At 29.4% G+C, this 21,167-nt stretch overlaps 2 protein-coding genes across 2 annotated transcripts; both read left to right on the top strand.

Moving 5' to 3' along the window:
- Window positions 1-10: 10 nt before the first annotated feature.
- Window positions 11-7,677, top strand: LOC107442620 (uncharacterized). Its single transcript, XM_016056231.4, has 2 exons — window positions 11-430; window positions 5,030-7,677. Exon 2 carries the CDS (start codon window positions 5,088-5,090, stop codon window positions 5,682-5,684), a length of 597 nt encoding a protein of 198 aa, XP_015911717.1. The 5' UTR covers window positions 11-430; window positions 5,030-5,087; the 3' UTR covers window positions 5,685-7,677.
- A 1,857-nt stretch (window positions 7,678-9,534) lies between these two features.
- LOC139426483 (uncharacterized) lies at window positions 9,535-15,343 on the top strand. The gene is made up of 2 exons (XM_071185574.1): window positions 9,535-9,728; window positions 14,028-15,343. Exons 1-2 carry the CDS (start codon window positions 9,710-9,712, stop codon window positions 14,537-14,539), a joined length of 531 nt encoding a protein of 176 aa, XP_071041675.1. The 5' UTR covers window positions 9,535-9,709; the 3' UTR covers window positions 14,540-15,343.
- The last annotated feature ends 5,824 nt before the right edge of the window (window positions 15,344-21,167 follow it).

Here is a 21,167-nt window from a genome sequence, read left to right as displayed (position 1 = left end):
AAATTAATAGCCAGACCTTGTATATATATATGCATGTGTGTGTGTATAGGAAGATTTAAAAGAATTTCTTAAAGCGTTTCAGATGTCAAAAGTTCTGGCCAGAGAGGGAAAATATAAAAGATTCTTAAAGAATCAATATTTCAATTTACTCAAAACTTTATAAAATGTATCACAATATAAATTTTAAACAAAAGTTGATCCTAAAATTAGATACGAGTGTAAGTCAAACGATTGAAAGAAAAAATAAGATAAAGGATTAATAAAGAAAGAAAAAAAGAAGCCTTATCAGTATTAGAAAAAGGGGAAAAAACCGAATAGGCGAACCTAATAAATCAAAGATCAAACACAGTTTTCTTCATATTTTATAAGTGTTTATTCAAATGTTCCATTTTAATCATACTTTTAGAATGCACGACTCAAACACAAGCTGGTAAGTATTTTTTTTTTTTTTTGAATTTCAATACATAACTTAAAATAATATGGAAACGTTTAAGTGATAACAGCTTTGGCATAATTTTCTTCTATTGCTGCAGTTTTGAAAATTTAATTTTTAAATCCTAGTTCTTTTGCAGTGCGAAGAAAATGTAATGCGCGTTCAATATTTATTTTTTGTACTTATACTTATTGTACTTATTGTTGTTTACATTTTTATTTTTTTATTGTTGTATACTTTGTTAATATTTATTGTTGTATATCTTTACCCAAAAGCTGCGGAAGTTTTCAAATTTAAAAAATGATCTGAGCTTTTAAGCAAAAATAAATACAATGTATGCTGAGTATTAATGTTTTGAATTTTGAGAACTTAAATCCATTAGCTGCCGAAGTTTTCACTTTAAAAACATGATCACGCTATTGAACGAAAAAAAAATACAATATGTACTGAATATTAATGTTTTGATTTTTGAGTACTTTTATCCATTACCTGCCGAAGTTTTCACTTTAAAAAACAGGATCTGTGTTTTTCTAAAGCGAAACAAAATACCATGCATGTTCAATATTGACGCTTTGAATTTAAAGTATTTTGATCCATTAGTTGTCAAATTTGCTCCTTTAAAAACATGATGCGTGTTTTTATTTAGCGAAGCAAAATACAATGCGTGCTCAGTATTAATGTTTTGTATTTCGAGTACTTTAGCCCATTAGCTGTAAAAAAATTTCCTTCAAAAACATGATTTGTGTTTTTATTGCGTGAAACAAAATATATTGCGAACTCAATGTTTTGTACTCCGAGTACTTTAACCCATTAGTTGTCGAAGTTTTCCGTTTAAAAACATGATCTGTGTTTTATTGAACGTAACAAAATATAATGCGCGCTCAATATTAATGTTTTGTACTTCGAGTACTTTAACCCATTAGTTTTCCGTTAAAAAACATGATCTGTGTTTTATTGAACGTAACAAAATACAATGCATGCTTAATATAAGTGTTTTGTACTTCGAGTATTTTAACCCATTAGCTACCGAGGTTTCACTTTAAAAACGAGATCTGTGTTTTTATTAAGCGAAACAAAATACAATGCTTGCTCAATATAAGTGTTTTGCACTGCGAGTACTTTTCCCATTACCTACCGACGTTTTCACTTGAAAAACATGATCTGTATTTTTATTAAGCAGAACAAAATACAATGCTTGCTCAATATAAGTGTTTTGCACTCCGAGTACTTTACCCATTACCTAAAGAAGTTTTCACTTGAAAAACATGATCTGTGTTTTTATTAAGCGAAACAAAATACAATGTTTGATTAAAATAAGTGTTTTGCACTCCGAGTACTTTACCCATTACCTACCGAAGTTTTGACTTTAAAAGCATGATTTTTATTGGAGCGACAAAATGCAATACGAGTTCAATAAAAATCCTTTACATTCTGAATCCTTTAAATTATTAGTTGCAGAATTTCATAATTTGGAACATGCACTAGTGCTTTAACAGAGCAATAAAAAAAAGAAATTCAATAACGTGTTTATTATTAACCTATTGTACTTTGAGTAATTTAACTCATTAAGTTTCTGAATTTTCCAATATTAAATACTAAATGTTGTAGTTATTCATAAGATATATATTTATATACATATATTTTTCCCTTATATGATCACATCTTGCTCTTTGATCAATTATTATAGGGTAGTATCATTTGTTTTCAAATTTTGCATTATAATAGAAAATGAAATTTCATGGAAATCCTATCACCCGTCCCCAAGGGGTTAAGCAATAAAAACTTACATTTCTAGAAATCTGATAACCTGATTCAAATCGGTCTTACTTCATAAGTTACCAAAGGCGTTTCACAGCGAAATTATGGAGAATTTTTTTTTTTTTTTAATGTTTTTCACTCATGTATCAAAGGACTATTTTAAATAATATCTTGCTCAATTTTTAAGGAATTTCTTTGAAATTTTTTTATTAGTCAAAAATATCTCCAAACATTCTGATTAATTTTATTGAATATTTTTAAAGTTATACTTAGAAAACGTAAGTAAAATAAAATAATTTTTTTATAAAAAAAAAATCTATACCTCCGGGAATATTTTAGTTGAGTTTACGAAATATAATGACTTTATTGCATCGAATAACCAAAGCGATCGATGTACTTTCAAGCTTATTGCTGCATGTTCTGGTTTACGGTGTTAGTAAATACTATTCTTCGTTCGTAATTTATTGCCGGTTTCTCAAACACCTGAAGCTTTAAAGAAATCGCATGAAGAAATCGCATGACCCAAACACCTCTAAAGTTACAAAATAATAGTGCAGGATACAAATGTGTAATACACAAACTAGGGAGTGCTGGGCGCTGGATGCTCTGCATGTAGTGAAGAGAATGGAGGAAATTTTGCGGTGTCAACGCTAGAACTCGAACTCTAGTTCTGTCGGTCATGAGATTGACAGATTAGCCCTGTCGGCTAATCTGTCAATCTTACACACAGAGTTAAGGAACTAAGTGCCGACCAGTCTGTGTAGGGGGCAGGGAACTGTCCTTTGCATCAGAAAGGTTCTGGGTTCGAATCCCGGGCAACGCATGGGTGTCTCTTTCTCTCTGTGTGTGTTCTATGTCCTTTCTCCTTTGTGTGTGAATGTGACCCGCCCTATAAACGGGTTGTCGTTGTGTGAATGGCGTGGCAGAAGTCGAATTCCTTTCCATAGATGGCGCCACTGAAAAACAGGAACAACCGTACCACCACTGGTTGGTACGGCTTAGTTGGTGCGATAAAATTCTGATTGCTTAACCGTATTAGGTAAAAACAGTTAGTAAACGGTTTTTCTCACAGTTAACAGATTGAAAACCATCTTATTTACGGTAATTTGACTATTTTGTTTGAATATGGTAAAATAACAATTAAACGAATTGTCATTTAACCATTTTTCCTAGAAATTTCTAACAGTGTAACGAGTTATTTTTCTATCTTTGTTTTGGTAGAGACATGGAATGATGAAGAACATGTAAACTCTAGAAGAGTGGTTATCAACTCGCAGCCCCCGGGCCGCATTCGCTCAGCGAAGCCTCTTTTTGTGGCCCACGAACTAAAATATATTTGTTGTAATTTTTTGAGGACCATTTTCGTAAAAAAATCTCTCTCTCTCTCTCTCTCTCTCTCTCTCTCTCTCTCTNTATATATATATATATATATATATATATATATATATATATATATATATATATATATATATATATATATATATATATATATATATATATATATATATATATATATATATATATATATATATATATATATATATATATATATATATATATATATATATATATATATATATATATATATATATATATATATATATATATATATATATATATATATATATATATATATATATATATATATATATATATATATATATATATATATATATATATATATATATATATATATATATATATATATATATATATATATATATATATATATATATATATATATATATATATATATATATATATATATATATATATATATATATATATATATATATATATATATATATATATATATATATATATATATATATATATATATATATATATATATATATATATATATATATATATATATATATATATATATATATATATATATATATATATATATATATATATATATATATATATATATATATATATATATATATATATATATATATATATATATATATATATATATATATATATATATATATATATATATATATATATATATATATATATATATATATATATATATATATATATATATATATATATATATATATATATATATATATATATATATATATATATATATATATATATATATATATATATATATATATATATATATATATATATATATATATATATATATATATATATATATATATATATATATATATATATATATATATATATATATATATATATATATATATATATATATATATATATATATATATATATATATATATATATATATATATATATATATATATATATATATATATATATATATATATATATATATATATATATATATATATATATATATATATATATATATATATATATATATATATATATATATATATATATATATATATATATATATATATATATATATATATATATATATATATATATATATATATATATATATATATATATATATATATATATATATATATATATATATATATATATATATATATATATATATATATATATATATATATATATATATATATATATATATATATATATATATATATATATATATATATATATATATATATATATATATATATATATATATATATATATATATATATATATATATATATATATATATATATATATATATATATATAAATACCTTGAAAATTGTGTGTTTTAATGAGAAGTATGGTATTTATTTTAACTAAATATTCTTCATCAAATAATAATGTTAATTAGTGTAACAATCAATTGAAAATAATTCAAATAATTCAGCTTGTTTTATAGGTTCATAATTAAAAACTGAATTCTTTCTGTTCTTTTGTTTAGCTGCAAGCTTCGACAACGATGATCATTATAATACTGGAAGAAAACTTATGAAAAAAAGATGAATAGTCCAGAGTTTATAATTTACATGATGGTAGTAGCCATATTCTCCATGATGTGGGTATGCTGCCGTCTTTATTGTCGACACGCCTGCAAAGATGAACGTGAGGGTTCAAACGACGATAACATTGACTGTGAGGGATGTTGCTGTTACGATGATCACTCTCTGGAAAATCCTAGTCATGCAAGAGCCCCAGCAACTACCACTTGGCAACCACCAGTTCAACAGCAACCTCGACAGTTAACCGATTTTGGAACTCTTTCAACGGAACCAAACACGCTTTCGTTTTACAACAGAGCCAATTTTGAGGAAACGCTGGCCACTGCAACCATATTTGCCCAAGGCAGTTCTAATTTTCAAGCACCTCTTGAAATCGCTAATGCTCCTCCGCGGTATGACTTTATGAATGCTCCTAGTGTCCCACATCCATACAACGCACCCAGTGAATCTCATATATATAATATACCAAGTATTCCAGCTGCAGTCCATTCAGTGAATGCTGACGATCCACCACCTGATTATGCAAGTGTAGTTCTCGGAGATTTGCTTCAAGGAAATGAACACACACAATTTCCGAGGGTCACGCAAGACAAATAACATGTATAGCATAAAAAATAAAGATTGTACTAATTTATGAAAATATATTATCTATCAACTGTCAGTTTTAACGCTTTTTGGGGAAGATGTTTTCCAAGGTTGGCAGAATTCCATAGCTTCTATAAGTCTCGTGTTCTTTATAAACTAGAGCGAGGGAATAATATTTTCTCTTGATTCTGATCTTAACAAATTGACCTATGGTATTTAGATATATTTAAATCACTAAAAAAAAATTGAGGACCAATGTTATTTCTACAACTGTTATAATTTTTGCCATCTGATGTTTTCGATTAAAAACTGTCTTTGAAATCAACATATTGGAAATGTTTATTGAGCAGAGGTAGATAAAGCAAAAATATACTGGAAAATAGCTGAAAAATAATTTAATATTATTTATTATCTTTATAAATGATATTTATACCAGACACTCATTAAATTGTTATAGATTCGTTATAAACATCTAGTAGATAATTATTGGGGAAAGTGAGTAGAAAAAGAGAGTTTATATGTTACTGTGAATGACCGAAATTGGTGGTTGTTGACTTACACCTGTGAATATTGACAATCACACAGTTGCTTTGGTAAATGCCGTTTGGAATATAACCTCGGTCAGAGAAATGTTAGATTTTCGAAAAAGTGAAGAACTTTTCTTTGTTTTGTTTTCTCAAATAGAAAACAATGTTTCAAATTTTTGACAGGCAATGCTTTAAAAAAAATCTTAAGACATTTTGTTACCAGAAGGTCTCTTGCTTCCTTTCCTTTTTATTATTCTTAACTCGATGGAAATGAAAAAAAAATCAATGAGTTGAAGTCATGAAAGGTTTCAGTGATGATCATGTCATATGTAGAAAGATCAGCAACTTCCAGTTTGTATCGCATACTTGTTTCGACATTCTGTGACAGTTAGTGAGAAATAGGCAAAGTATCCTCAATTTTCCTAAGAAAATTTTCTAACATTGCCCAACTAAAACATTATATGAAAATTCAGGTATAAAAATTCCACAATTATTTGGTGACCACAATTAGTTGTGACTTATGAGATAAAGCTCTCATCTCCCAAAGAGGTGACCTATGGTTCGAGTCCCTGCTGTGGCTTATCGATACGAATTCAGCTCAAGATTACGCTAATCACAGTGTTAATGTAGAATATTCTCAATGGATAAATCATGTCTTAGAATCCCTTTTGCTGTCAGACTAACCGTGCTAGGTTTCAAGTTGTCCTCCCTATGTGACGCAGATGTGGAGATCAAACGAAGAAAGAAACTGACCATATTGTAGGACTAATCGCGAAGGACGAGCTATCGTTTTCTAGGCAACTAGACGGCATGGTGCTGGTTGGTTTCCTTTAAAAATCCACGATGGCTATTTACTTATATTGCATGAACTAGATACAGTTTTTTGCCACCCAAACAGTTTTTTTTTTCAGAAATGGACAAATTCATGCCCGTTCGTCAAATTAACTTCAGTTGACTGTAATACAAATAATGAATAATATACCCATGCATTAAATTGTGACTGGCGCACTTTAAATATGTCGAGGTCACAAAGTCCTCTAAGTTCCCATTAAAAAATCGATATATTTGGAAATACTAAAGTGGAGATTCGTCGATAGTCGTTGCAGCTGCACTCGAGCAAGATTGAAGTCTGGTTATCTATATATGTTTAAATTGCTATTAACTCCAAATTGTACTTTATGCAATAGTATCTGTGAAGAATATTGTACGAGTACACATCTTGGAGCATGCCGGTCTCTGGTACCCTTTTTGAGTGAAATTTGAAGGGCTAGAGAAAAATTACAAACCTTGCATTCATTGACTTTTGTTAAATTTATATTTATTTAATTATAGTTGAATAGTGAATTCTATTGTTATTTGTTTTGCCGCATGTTCTGGTGGGCAATTTTTCACTCCAGCAAATGATGTTCATTAAGTGCTACTGGCAGAAATAAAATAAAAATTAAAAAAAAATTAAAAAACTAATCGTCAAAGCTCGTAATTTCACGTATAATACAGAATGCCCATTATACTTACGTACTTTAAAGTTTCATATAGGTATAAAGTATCACATATATTAACGTACTCGTATTATCACAGATAATACAGAACGTACAATCACTTACATTAAAGTAAAATTTCTTTTTGGAACGATTGCAATTTATGTATTTCTTTAAAAAAAGAAACTAATAAAAGCATTTTCAAGATTATATTTTTGAAATGGAGTAAGCAGAAAGGAGTTTTACGTCAGGCAGAAAACGTATTATAAACAAAGGTTGGCTTTTTGTATTGCGTGATTTGCCCCAATTGATTGCATCGCAAGAATCAATTTTTGCATTGTTGTATTAAACCAAATTCTATGAATTTAGGTATTTTATATTTTATTTATTTTAATTAATGAAATGGTAGTTAAATCTCCAAAAAATTCATTACCCATTGGCAAAATGGGTCTTGTTTTGGGTTTGATGCCGTGCGCATCTTATTTGGACGTCATCACACTTTTCAACTATGTTCAAGAGATTTAGTAAACAGTGTGCATGTATCGTCATGGTATGCGTTGATAAGGCGACAGCTACTGCTTGATAATTTATTTTTTATATTAATTGTATTTATTGGTTTATATTGTTGATTGCTTAATAAGACTACGGAAAACTTCCTTCGGCTTAAAATATTTTGAATTTTAGGCTAAATTTTAATGTCAGATTTCTTTTTGAATGTAAGTACCAATCATTTAGTCAAAGAATGCTCACCGGTATCCAAATTTGGAATAAAACTTACCAAAAATTTATTATATATTTGGATTTTAAGAATTAATATATATTTTGGATTTTAACCTAAAATGTGTATATTTTTTTAAATGTGAGTACCTGCCAATCATTTAGTAACAGGGTGTTAACCCTTTTGAAGGCCGTGGTAAGTATACTTACCACCACGCTTTACCGGTAGCGTAATTTGGTATAAAGCTTACGAAACTTTTCGTTAGCATTTAATATTAAATGAAAATATAGTTAAATGTTAATGAAAATAATTAATATAATAAAAATAATTAAATATTAAAGCACTAATTTATTTTCATCAAATAGAGCTATAAGCTAGGTAATATCTCTCACGTTATCTTTATACTTGAAAAATCGAATGGTCCAAGCTAATTTTAAAGCCCCGGCTGGTGCTTTATCAATCAGAAAATTTCATTTCGTTTTCCTCTCATCCCACTCAAACGGATCGTCATAGAATATTCTAATATCGGCAGTGACTTTCCTCGTGTTTCGAACTATCTATATGCCAAATTTCATTGCTGTTGAGCTGACGGTTTAGGAATCTGTATAGGACACACAGACAGACAAACATTCATTTATATATATACATGAATATATTTATATTTGGATCTTGAGTCATTGCACAGTGCATTTTAAAGCTGAAGCAATAGATAACGCCAGGAAATTTTAACTGAACGTATAGGTTTATATACATACTTAAACACTGGTCTATTTCTTTGAATATGTCACTCAAGACTGAAAAATACATTACTTTAAAGTATCACAAAATTAACTGAAATGTATTATTGCCTTCTTCCTACCACTCCGTACGTAGCAGAGGAGTGGGCACACTGAGTAATAGCCTGAGTGAAATAAAAAAAAATCTGGTTGGAATGTATTATTAAATTGCATGAAAACTGCAGCGTGTAGAGAGAAGCCGATCGCAGATCTGAAATCAGCAATGTGAAAGTAACTAAAATCTGTTTTAAAAGAAATCTTATACAACAAAAAGAAAAGTTACCCAGTAACAGTCGATTAGTTATGCTATTTTGAGATTGATTTATGTACTCAAATATCAAAGAAAGACTCCATTATCGTAAATTGAACTTGATTAAAATCAATGCATTCATTATTATCCATTGAACAAATCAAATTGATTGATAAAGGTGAAAGAAAATTTCTTTTATTTTCATTTTCATTTTTGCAATGAGTTGTAGTAGGAAAATAATTAAAGCTGTTGTTTTATTGGATTTATTATACAACTTCAAATACCGATATGGAGAAGATATTTGGAAGTAAGTGTACAATTTTAATATTAGTATTATATTTATTATGTTTGAAATCAATAGATTATATTAGCTGTAGTCCCTTAAAATTACCATACCTTGTTTTATATCTCCATTTAGAATTTATGGTAGCTAAAGCGAATGAAATGATTAATTTTCCGAGTTATAAAAAGAATTTGTTTCTTTGATTTTTGCAGGCAAAAGCGAAAACGCTTAAACAAACTTCAAACAATGCAAATTGAAGCAGGGCGTTTTCCTTTGCTCATTAAAAATCAGATAAAACAAATCCCATCAGCAATATATACTAAGCCCGGGTTTCTTATGCTTAATTAGTTACAATATACAGTAGAGTCCCGATTATTTGATCCGAGATTATCCGAGTGTCCGCTTTAACCGAGCTATCAAATATTTCAAGGATTTCTTTTTTTTTTGTTCCAGTTTATTTTCTATTTTTAAAACTACCGCAAAAAAAATCTTTATTTTATATTCCAAAAACTCAGTAAAACGAAATCCAACAACTTGATCCGATGAAATGATAGTCGTGATCCACATCCGATTTAGTCGTAGTCTACACTAACTCGAATAATCGAGAAATAATCTAGTGCATATGAACTCGAGATAACTCAGAACATTTAGGTCAAAAGTTTAGGAAGAATAAAGATAATGTTAAAAATTATAGTGATATCATACTTAATAAGGAATATTATCTATAGGTAACATCTAATATATATATACCATAGTTCCCAAATTTTGGCTGTATTTCTTTTCCGTCGGTGGCAACGTTTACTTTGTTTTGTTTACGTTACTATTTCTCTTATACGGTGAATCGACCAATGAATGTCGCTAAAAATGTCACATGCCAAATCTAGCTGAGGTGGCTCAATATATAGCGCTTTTAAGAACGGAAAGTGAAATAACCAGAGAGCATCAGCTGCGGCAATCTCATACTATTAAGCTAGGCAGAAGTGAGTAGTCTTTGTCGATAGATCTCTATTTTAGTATTTTGTCGAAAGCGCTTTTTTCACGAATTTATTGACGTTTTTTGATTTATATCATCAATTATACTATAGCACATTTCTAATAGGTTTACCGAATTACATGTCACTTATTTGAATTCAAATTTATTTTAATGACTTAGTATTTACTAAAAAGATGTAAAATAAAAAGATGTAAAGTATTTACTAAAAATGATTTTAAAAAAAAAGTTTTTATATGGATTTGAATGAATGTTTTGAATTCCTAGAATTTTGTGCATTTGCAATGTACCTAAGTTAGAAGCGAGCGAAGCGATCTTGGTTTGCGAAGCAAACCATATAAGATTGCGTAGCAATTTTCGGGAGTTGGCGAGCGTTAGCGAGCAGGTGGGGGGCAGCCCACTAGTCATATTTAATTCAATTAGAAAAAGGGTGACAGTTTGTGTTATGTAGGTAAAAGAAAAAACACCGCGAATGAAGCATGAATGAAACTACATAAATAGGCATAATATAGTTTTAGTTTTATAAACAAGGTTAAGAGCCGTGGTGGCTCAGAGGATAGAGCGTTCGCCGTCCAATGAGGTGATCTGGGTTCAAATCCCGGAGATGTCTGGTTGATACGAGTCCGCATCCGGCTTGCACCAGCTACAGTGCTGACTTGAAGTATCCTCAGTGGTTGACGGATCAATGGTTAGAAAGTCTCTTTGCAGTCAGGCTAACCGTTTGAGGTTCTCGTACATTTCATCTCCATGCAAAGCAAATGCTGGTTAGTTCCATCAAAAAGACCTCCACGAAGGCAAATTTCTCCCAATATTTGATCCAGGAGTTCCCTTGTCTTCTGGATTGGGTTTAAAGTTACAAGGCTTCGGAGTTCAACATTAGTAGTCGTATACCCAAAAATCGGGTCAGCTGTTCAACGACGTTTTTAAAATGAAAAAAAAAATTGCTGGATGAGAAGTAAAGAGACTAACACTTGTAAATTGGTTTAATCAAAGGTTCTTGCAAGAGGAAGGTAAGGTTCTTGTTTATAGATCTGAAACTATAGTATGTCACTTTATGTACTTTCATTTGTGCATTATTCACGTTGTTTTTTGTTTTAATCATAGTAATATTTATTTATCTGTGATATTTCCTGGGGAATATCGATGAAAAAATTGAAGTATTTTGATTTATTATCAAGATTCTTTTACTGCAGGCGCAATTTTTTCTTCATAGAATGCAGTCAATTTCTTATTTTTTAACATTTGAAAGTGAGCAGTGATCTCTGCTAATTCTTATCTCTTATTAACCTTAAAACGGTCTTTAGTAGAAATTTATGACAGAATTCTTAAACAATATTTTATATATTTTTTATATCTTAAATGTCCAGCACAAGTGGAATCAACATAGATAATTTGTTGCGGCAACGTCACCAAAATAGTATTTTGAAAGCTGTATGAAATCGTGCGTTTATCTTGTTTAAAGTTACGTATCTGAAACAAGTTTCTATAAATCTAGATATTATAAAGTAAACAGCAATTAAAGGCCTCCTTGGCCGAATTTTTCGTCATTACTAAAATAATAAAAACTGAAAGGTGGATTTAACGTCTTCGCATGCCTCCGTAACTCTGAATGTAACATTTTGAAGTTCTTTTCTAACTTAAGCAACCTGTTTTTCAACTTGACAATGGCCTATAAATCGCAGTTTGTATTAAGCCTACATATGTATGTGGAACAATAAATAAATAAACGGTAATTGCAATCTAAAAAGATTAAATTTTTGCCAATATATTGGTTAACACTGTCTGATTGGGTAAACCTTGATAAAGATTAGTCGGCCACGAACAGTTTAACTTTCGAATTAATATTAAGTCATTTTAAACTTTTTTTTTGATGAGTAAAACTTTTAAAAACGAAATTTTCTTATTGTGATCGAATTACACCAAAAAAGGTAGTCAATTGAATTCATTAAAAAGAGTAATAAATTACTATATTAGAAAAGTGTAATTACGTATTTAATTTGCTAGTACATGCCTTTCAATTTTGTCCACAATTGCACAGAGTTCATTAAAACCGATTCATTGAATTTAAAAAAAAAAATTCATTCCCACAAGAACTGGTTTTCAGATAGTTATAAAACAATTTAAACAAAAAAAAATTAACCGAATTTTAAACAATACTATAGAAAGCACAAGGAGAAAATAATAACTGATATTACAGGACGTAGAAAAACGTTAACTTATTAATCATTATCTATCATTCAAAAATTTTGTGCGAAATTTGATATTATCTAATGTTAATTTTAACTTGAGAAACTACATTTATTCATTTTAGCACCAGGAATTCAATAAAACGTAATCTATAAAAAAGAAAATGGAATCTGATCTTACACTCAAATTTTTTAGCTACGAGTCCACTAAAATACATTCGGGAAAAAAAATGTAATCCGATCTTGTTCCTAAACTTTGCGATTGAGAACCCACTAAATCACAAGCAGAAAAAAAGCTATCTTCTCTTACTCACAGTTTTCAGTACTGAGAATCCACTAAGACTCATTCGGAAAAAAATGCAAACTGATCTCACACGCAACTTTTAAAATGGACAGTTAAATTCCGGCACCAACCTAGAATGGCCTGATTTAACACGCTATCCTAAAAATTTACTGAAAAAACTCGCCAATTTTATTTTTTTCTCTTCACAAATCACTGTAAGGTTTCACCCTAAAATTATTTTCATCATAGAATAATTTAAACAAAATTGTTTACTCTTAATTTAAACAACTACAAAGGAAAAATTTGAAAGATAAAACTTCACATGAGTCATTTTCTATTAGAAACCCTATGAAGGTATTTAGTCTGGTATGAAATAATTTTTAATTTCGTTTTTGATACATAGGTTAAGTCGTGAACAGACACCACTTTCCTGTTTGCAATTTAAAGACCCGCAATGTATTTACAACGGGTTCTTGACCATATTAAAACTCTCCAACAACCTTTCAACGTTTTGAAATCTAGGAGAATTCCATAAAATTATCTAGAGGTAAACTTGCAATGGACTTTCTCGTGGACAGTGCCCTCCTGGTATATTTATAGGATTCACATAGGATTCGCATATTTATAGGATTCGCATAGATTTTAGTACTTAATTGGAGGTTAATCCTTAATCTTTTGCTTACGGCTACTACGACAACTGGACCATAATGACAGATTTATCGTCGTAAGCAAAGGTTTAATGTGATCTATTCCGTGTGGCAAATGTGATCTCAAAACGACGAACTTGAAAGAGGCATACCTGTTGGCTGCTTTAGTTTTTCCTTAACACGCTTCAAGAACTAAACATCTTTTTTCTCATTTAGGTACACAAAAGGATAGTGACCACTTTTATGCAGGAAGAAATCTCCTGAGCGATGATTTTGAAAACCACAAATGGACAGTGATCATCTTCTTTTCCGTTTTCCTTTTTTGCATATTGTGCGTCGCTCTCTGCTTCTGCAGAAAGAAATGCAAATGTTGCAACTTCTACCAAACGGATGATGACGAACAACATGCTATTCTACATCCTCCTCCGAGGCAGTATGAGCAACCTAGCCAAGATTTCTCCTTCCACACTAATGGCTCCGTTTCAACTCAACTTCATCACGTAACAGAACTTCCTTCATCAGTTAGAGCTAATCTGACAACAAACAGACTAGCTCCTCAATGGAATAGTCTAAGGGTGCCCCCCATCGGAGGTGTTAGCACTGATGACAACAATCCACCTGATTACAATTCTGTTCTACGAAGTGATTTGCTTGGTGGTTATCAAACTCCATATCCGAGAGTCTACGATGCAGAAGATCCTCCGTCATATAAACCATACTTTGAGTAAGATATCGTAGAAAAATACCCATAAAAGAGCTTTTACGAAAAAATTTGCCAACTGATTCAAAAATAGTCATAATGAACGATTTGAACGACTAAAATGAAGGTTAGCTTCTTCACCTTGTGATTGACTTGGCTATAGTCTGGCAATTCCAAGATGAATTCTCAGTACGATCTTATTTCGTAATCACCAGACTGTGTAAATTTCAGCATTAATGTTAAAGGAAATAAGCATTAATATCTAAGGAATGTGACTGCACTCTTAAAAAGTCATTTTGAAATCAGAAAATCGTTGTAATATCTTTGGGCCAAAATGAAACTGGTTCCTAGATGAAAGTACGCAATCCTGTGCTTAACATGAATAGCAGATTGTGAAATAAACCGATTGGCTCTTGTTACAGAAATATGGAAATTTTTTTATGTTAAAAAAGGGTACATAAAAAATAAACCTATACTAGTTATAAATTGTAAAAATAACTCACAAACGGCCAAAAATCGTACCCAGAAGTATTTTAGTAAGAGGTTAGAAAGTTGGGAGATCACTCACAAAATGGGTTTCAACAGGGGAAGAAGAAACTCCAGTGAAGGTTAGAAACAAAAATATTGGCTTCTAAATAAATGAGGCATTTCATTTGTGCGAAATTTTCACAATAATTTGAAAGAAACGAACATTAAGAAGACTGAACATTGCTGTATGCCAAGAAAGTCTGAAATTGCCAGTGTGACTCTTCCTGAAATGATTGAATGTAGATCAATTCGATCTAAAATTTTAAAATATAATCATAATTAATTTAATAAAAAATATATTATAGATTCCATCATCAAAATTCGATGGTATTTTATTTGATTCGGTTGACGAAAATATTTGATTAAACGGAACATACGCGAGACACAATCCCGCTTATGTTTTAACACTCAATCAAATGAGGCTAAATTCGAGACAATACTACAAATAGTTTAGAAGTTACATTAAAATAAAATGTTTTACCAGTATAAACTCTCCTTTTGCTCCAAGTCTCTTATGGTGAGGCTTTTAAAATGCTACTGACAAAAATTTTAAAAGTTTAAGTTTTTAACTGTTTTCCATTCGATAAATTATTTTGGAAAAAGATCAGTAGTTGGCAGAAGTGTTTATACATAAATAGGACTGTTATTGATAGGTACTTATTTTTATTTAACTTTTAAACTACCAAATAAATAAATTAAATATTAGATAATATAAAATATTTAATAACCCCACTTGGGATAGATAATCAGCGGAGAGTAAGATCAAAAGTGTAAATAAGTACAAGTAAAAAATCCTTCCAACTTCTGAACTAAAGATACGAGCCAAAATAATGTGAAAATTTCTGTGCTAAATCTATGTGAACAATCTTTCTTTTAACAGCCGACCAACGTGTGTAGGAGTCAGAGAACTGGTCTTGCAACAGAAAGGTTCTCAGTTCGAATCCCGGGCAACGCATGGATGTTCTTTCATTCTCTGTACTATCTGTTCTTACGGTGGGAGCAACGTTGGCTCACTTAATATGGCGCCCCCCTGGAAAAGTGGCCAACAAATCTGCCCTTCAGATGCCTGAATGATGTAGGTCCTCCCTGGATGGCATTGGGGGAAAAAATCTTTCTTTTAACAACCTACATTGTTTTTTAACAACCTACTACTGTCTTTTAATAATCAACAATGTTTACATTGTTTGGAAAGATTTCATATGACAAAACTGCTAACACAATTTGAAAGATCATGTAAGAAATTTTTAGAAAAGTTGTCACTTTTATCTAAGCAAATATTGGATGGACCAAAATAAACGCAGGAAGTTTAAAGTATCCCCCCCCCACCCAATAACACTATTACTCTAAAAGCATCGCAACGCTATGGAATAATTTCAAAATTTTTGGTATTAAAACTTTAATATTAGGTATTTTTCGAGGTTAACTTTCTCTGCTCAAGGTTAACTTTCTCTTGAACTTTCTCTTAATTTAGAATTATAGTGATAATAAAAATGGACAAAGACTTTTAAATTCTTACGTTCATTTTGGTAGGTGCAAATTTCGCATTTTTAAAAAGGACATAGTTTCTACAAGTCAGTCTTACGATTTGTGAAAACAGTTTTACCATTTAAAATCTTCATAAATGTTTACTGTGGAAACAAATATTGTTTACAATTCTAATTGTTAAATGATTTCAATTCAAGTGAAAGATAATAGCATCAAGTATTTATAACTTATTTAAAACAAAATAGGTCCCACTTTTTAAATTGTTCAAGCACAGTACGATCAATGCTCTTCTGCTTGTCTGATCCAAACAATTTATCGTCACTGATTCTCGGGCTATATATATATATATATATATATAGTATATTTATACAGACCTGAGTCATAACTCGGCCTAAATGTACACACACCTTCCTTCTTAAAAGAATAAACCCCGTAACTATAGTCATTCACTTGTATTGATCCATGTACTCTAGACAACTAGCGAGAGGAGTTCTCAATTTAAGTAGGTATTATGCTACTTTTTCATTTCTACCCCAATTCTCTACCATCATGGGTTTCAGGCTAGATAGTAGATACATAATAATGCATAATACATAATAATGATACATAATAATGAGTCACATTATAATGCATATTAACCCCTTGACATATCATTTCTTGATATAGAAATGATCTTTGATAGCACTGTAAACAACAACTCGCAACGGAATGTTGACAAAGATGCCAACTGCTCTGGACACGCCAAAATAATTTTAAAAAAAAAACGGTAAACAGCTACAAACTAAATTTTGCAAATATTTGACTATTCTTGCTTGCTTTTTAAAAGGTATAGCATAACATAACAAATTTAAAATGGCCTACGAATCATTTAGAAATAGTAGTGGATTATAATCTACTAAATTGAATTTATTAAATCAAGAATCACAATTGATAAACTACCACTTTAAAATATTTATTTGCTGTCCGGAACAAGTTGGCATCTCTGTGTTGAAGACGTCCGAGTCAAGTCAATTATTGTTTTGACACAAGAAACAAATGACGTCTCCCAGACATCTTCGTATATCAAGGGGTAAATATTAACTTTGTTTCCATGCTTCTTTTAAATCAAAGTACTTCAGTAAGGAGCTCTTAAATTTTCTTTTTATCTTTTCGTATAATTGTTTACTTGCATTCAAGTAAAAGATAAAAAAAATAAAAGACTTTTGCTCTAATATTCGTATTTTTACGAGCTAAGTGTCAGTTTTAATGGTTCCTAGGGGTGACCTCAAATATGCTAATTAATTAGAGTTAGCTGTTAATTAAGTTACGAAATCAAACATAAAAACGCACTTTCTCTGATTATTTTTGACACATTTGGAATACTGACCCTTGAAATAGGGGGGGGGGGATTAGACAAAATTTTGAAAAATTGGGTTGAAAGAAAGGTTTATATATTTGGCGATAGTCCAGAAAACAGCCAAGAAAAGTCGCCGCCGCAAATGAATATTTTAAGATAACCCATAGACTAATTCAAAATAGGAATACTTAATTTTACTAGGTTGCTAAGTAACCAAGCTCTAACTGTAAAAAAAATTGAAATAATGTTCTCTGATTGCTCGGAGAGGTTTAATTAATAGTTAATAGAAAATATCCCGAAGTTTCTGGGCAATAGACAAATTTTAACAATATTCTGTCCAAAAGCAATTTTTTTTTATTTAAATCTCCTTCGAAAAGAAAATTTGAATCGATTTATAAATTATTTATGATTTTCTAACTTATTAGAATTTAAATGCATGAACTTTTTATCTGACATTATTTAGATTATGTTGTTTTTGCTGTATTTATTCGAGGATTTCATACTAAAATCAAATTATACATAACTTATTATAGCTATATACAAAATTTTAGGGATAATCATTTTTACAGCTTTAATTGAGTCTTCTAGGCAAGAAAGTTTGAAGGAAAAAAAAGTTCCTGAAAAATAAATTGTAGATTGTATAGCAATTCTAATGCACATTCACAAGGTTTTCTATAATTTACGATATTTCTTTTTCTATAACTCAAGGAATTGCTGAATATTTAGTAGAATTTTTGAAACATTGAAATATGTTATGTTTAAGAATAAGGTATTGAAATAATATTGCATGTTGTATGATTCATTGTTTAAAAAAATCACGGTTTTCTTTGGATAAAGATGATTTGCAAATAGCATCCTCATGTTTCGATACATTCTGAAACTTACGTTCGCAAATTCACCATAAAATGTCGCACAGCATATTCTGCAATTACGATAAGCTACATTTACCACCAAATACTGCTACTATGATCATTTTTGTTTTCTTATATATATCTGATACGATACTCTCTTTTTAAAGAGAGCTCGTAAGGTCCTTAAGATATTGAAATGGAAGCACAAAAACTTAAAAGATAGAACATTTAATTTCATTAACTCAAAATATCTGGTCTCAAAATTTTAATTTTTAAGTTAAATATAACTTTTGCAATATTGATGCTCTTACGTTTATAAAGACCACATGAATCCTGTTAAAATATTAAAATGCATATGTTTACTTTATCGAGTGTAAAATCCTTATCAAAATAATGATCAAGATCCAAATGTAAAACAGTATAATTGATGATAAGAACTCAACTGTCTTCAAAAAATATGAAGAGGTAAGTAAAAGTCAACATGTTTCGAGAGTTTAAATATAATCGCTCATTCTCAAGACTTGTCAGGCTTGAATAACATGTGACTTGAATTATTGAACTCTCAAAACATGTCTATTTAATTGTCATTTATTATTTTTTAAATCAAGTTTCGATATTTTCGATTCAGTTTCTTGGGTTTATCCATTTAGTAACACAACATATTAAATTATTTCACTCGATATTAAAATAAGTTTTACATAAGTTATAGGCACAGGTTCTTAGATAGAAAAAAATAATTATTCACTACTTTGTAAAAAATCAATGCAGTACAATTTTTTTTCTCTGCAAACCTTAACATTTTTAAGGACATAAAAAAATTCTGCTTACAATTGAAATTTCACAAGTTTAATGTGAAAATGGAATGTCCCCTAGCACCAGGAATGGAAATTAAATAGTTACAATGACAGCTATTTCAAACAAGTTAGCGTTTCCGTTCTATCCAAAGTTGTTTGAAAAGGTATTTTTTATATATCGATTCCAAAGTTTATTCTTCATTTATTTTAGGCTATACTTTCGAAGTATTTCGATCGAGTTTATTTTTACACCCTTATTTACTTAAAATTATTAAATAATTTGTTTAAACTAAATTATTCAAGCTACTTGATTTAATGCATTTATAGTATAATAGTAAATGGGGCTTCCATCGCATATCCATAACCTTGATACCGTTATCATTAAATAAATGGAATAAACTTAGATAAATAATAAAAGTTAATTTTTTCTTTCGTTTTAATTTTCAAGGAATAATATGTTACGATTAAACAGATTTCATTCTGGAAATAGCGAAATTACGCTCCTTGGCGCAATATCATTCTTATCCTCTTTTGACGAAATATAGGAAAAATTGGTTTTCACAGTTTCTGTAAAAAGTATGTTAGCCCTCTTACCACGTTTTTTTTTTCTTCTTTCCTTTGTCAAAATAAGTTCGAAAATTGAGTATTTTTTATTTCATTTTTTTAAAAATCAGATGATTCTAAAATTGGCATGGCTTCGGAATCTTCTTACAAATTTCAATATTTAGTATTTCCTGCTTAACAAAATAAGGAATTTTCCTGATATCAAATTATACTACAATAGTATCTTGGAAATCATGCTACAGTTAAAAATTAAACAAACTTAATTACTATATAATCCGGAAAAAATCTACATGGTATCATAAAGAAAGAGTAAAAGGTATAAATAAATAATTAGTTGGATAGTTCTGTGAATGACACGTTGTCAGATCATTAAAAATTTACTTTCACAACTAAGATGTTAGGACGACATTTAAGATACTGAGATATTTTAAGACGCATTAAAATTATTCGACAGCTTTCTATGTTTGGTATCTTTACACTCTTTGTAGTGATTTATAAAACATCAATGCTATTTTAGGTATTCTATGCTAAAGTCACAAGAAACAAAAAAAAACAAAAAAAAACGAAAAAGACAATAATTTTTTTTTTTCGAAAAAAATAGTATGCTTAGTAAATAATCAGCTATTTTGCATCAAATAATTTTAAACAGCGGAATGTTTTCAATTTCTTAACAAGGTTTTAACCATAGCTAAAAGATAATAATTTTCTTAAAAAAACTTGACAATAATTTAAAAGGGAACTTTACTTTATAAAAAATCTAAATTAACTAAAAAATTAAATAAATCTTAAAAATTAAGATATTCACAAGAGACGTACCTTGACATAACCTTAAATCCGTCGCATTGTCCGTGGGATTGTTTTCACTCATTTTCTACAATTGTTATCCACTAAATTTGAAAGTAAAAAATACTACCCTATTAAATTATATGTGTATCAAAACAAACTAAAAAAATATTTATAGAAAAACAATACTTTTATTATTTTTATGCTAGTGAGAACCAAAACAATATGGAATTGAATGAGGGAAAACTGGATCCTACCACGTGATTTCCCGGCCAATAAAAATGTAGCGTTAAACGTTTAACGCAACCTTGTTGG

Source organism: Parasteatoda tepidariorum, chromosome 9 (genome assembly GCF_043381705.1).
Source record: "Parasteatoda tepidariorum isolate YZ-2023 chromosome 9, CAS_Ptep_4.0, whole genome shotgun sequence".
Classification (NCBI taxonomy): Eukaryota; Metazoa; Arthropoda; class Arachnida; order Araneae; family Theridiidae; genus Parasteatoda; species Parasteatoda tepidariorum.
Note: the sequence above shows the minus strand (reverse complement) of the source record. Positions and strands in the feature narration are given on the sequence as shown.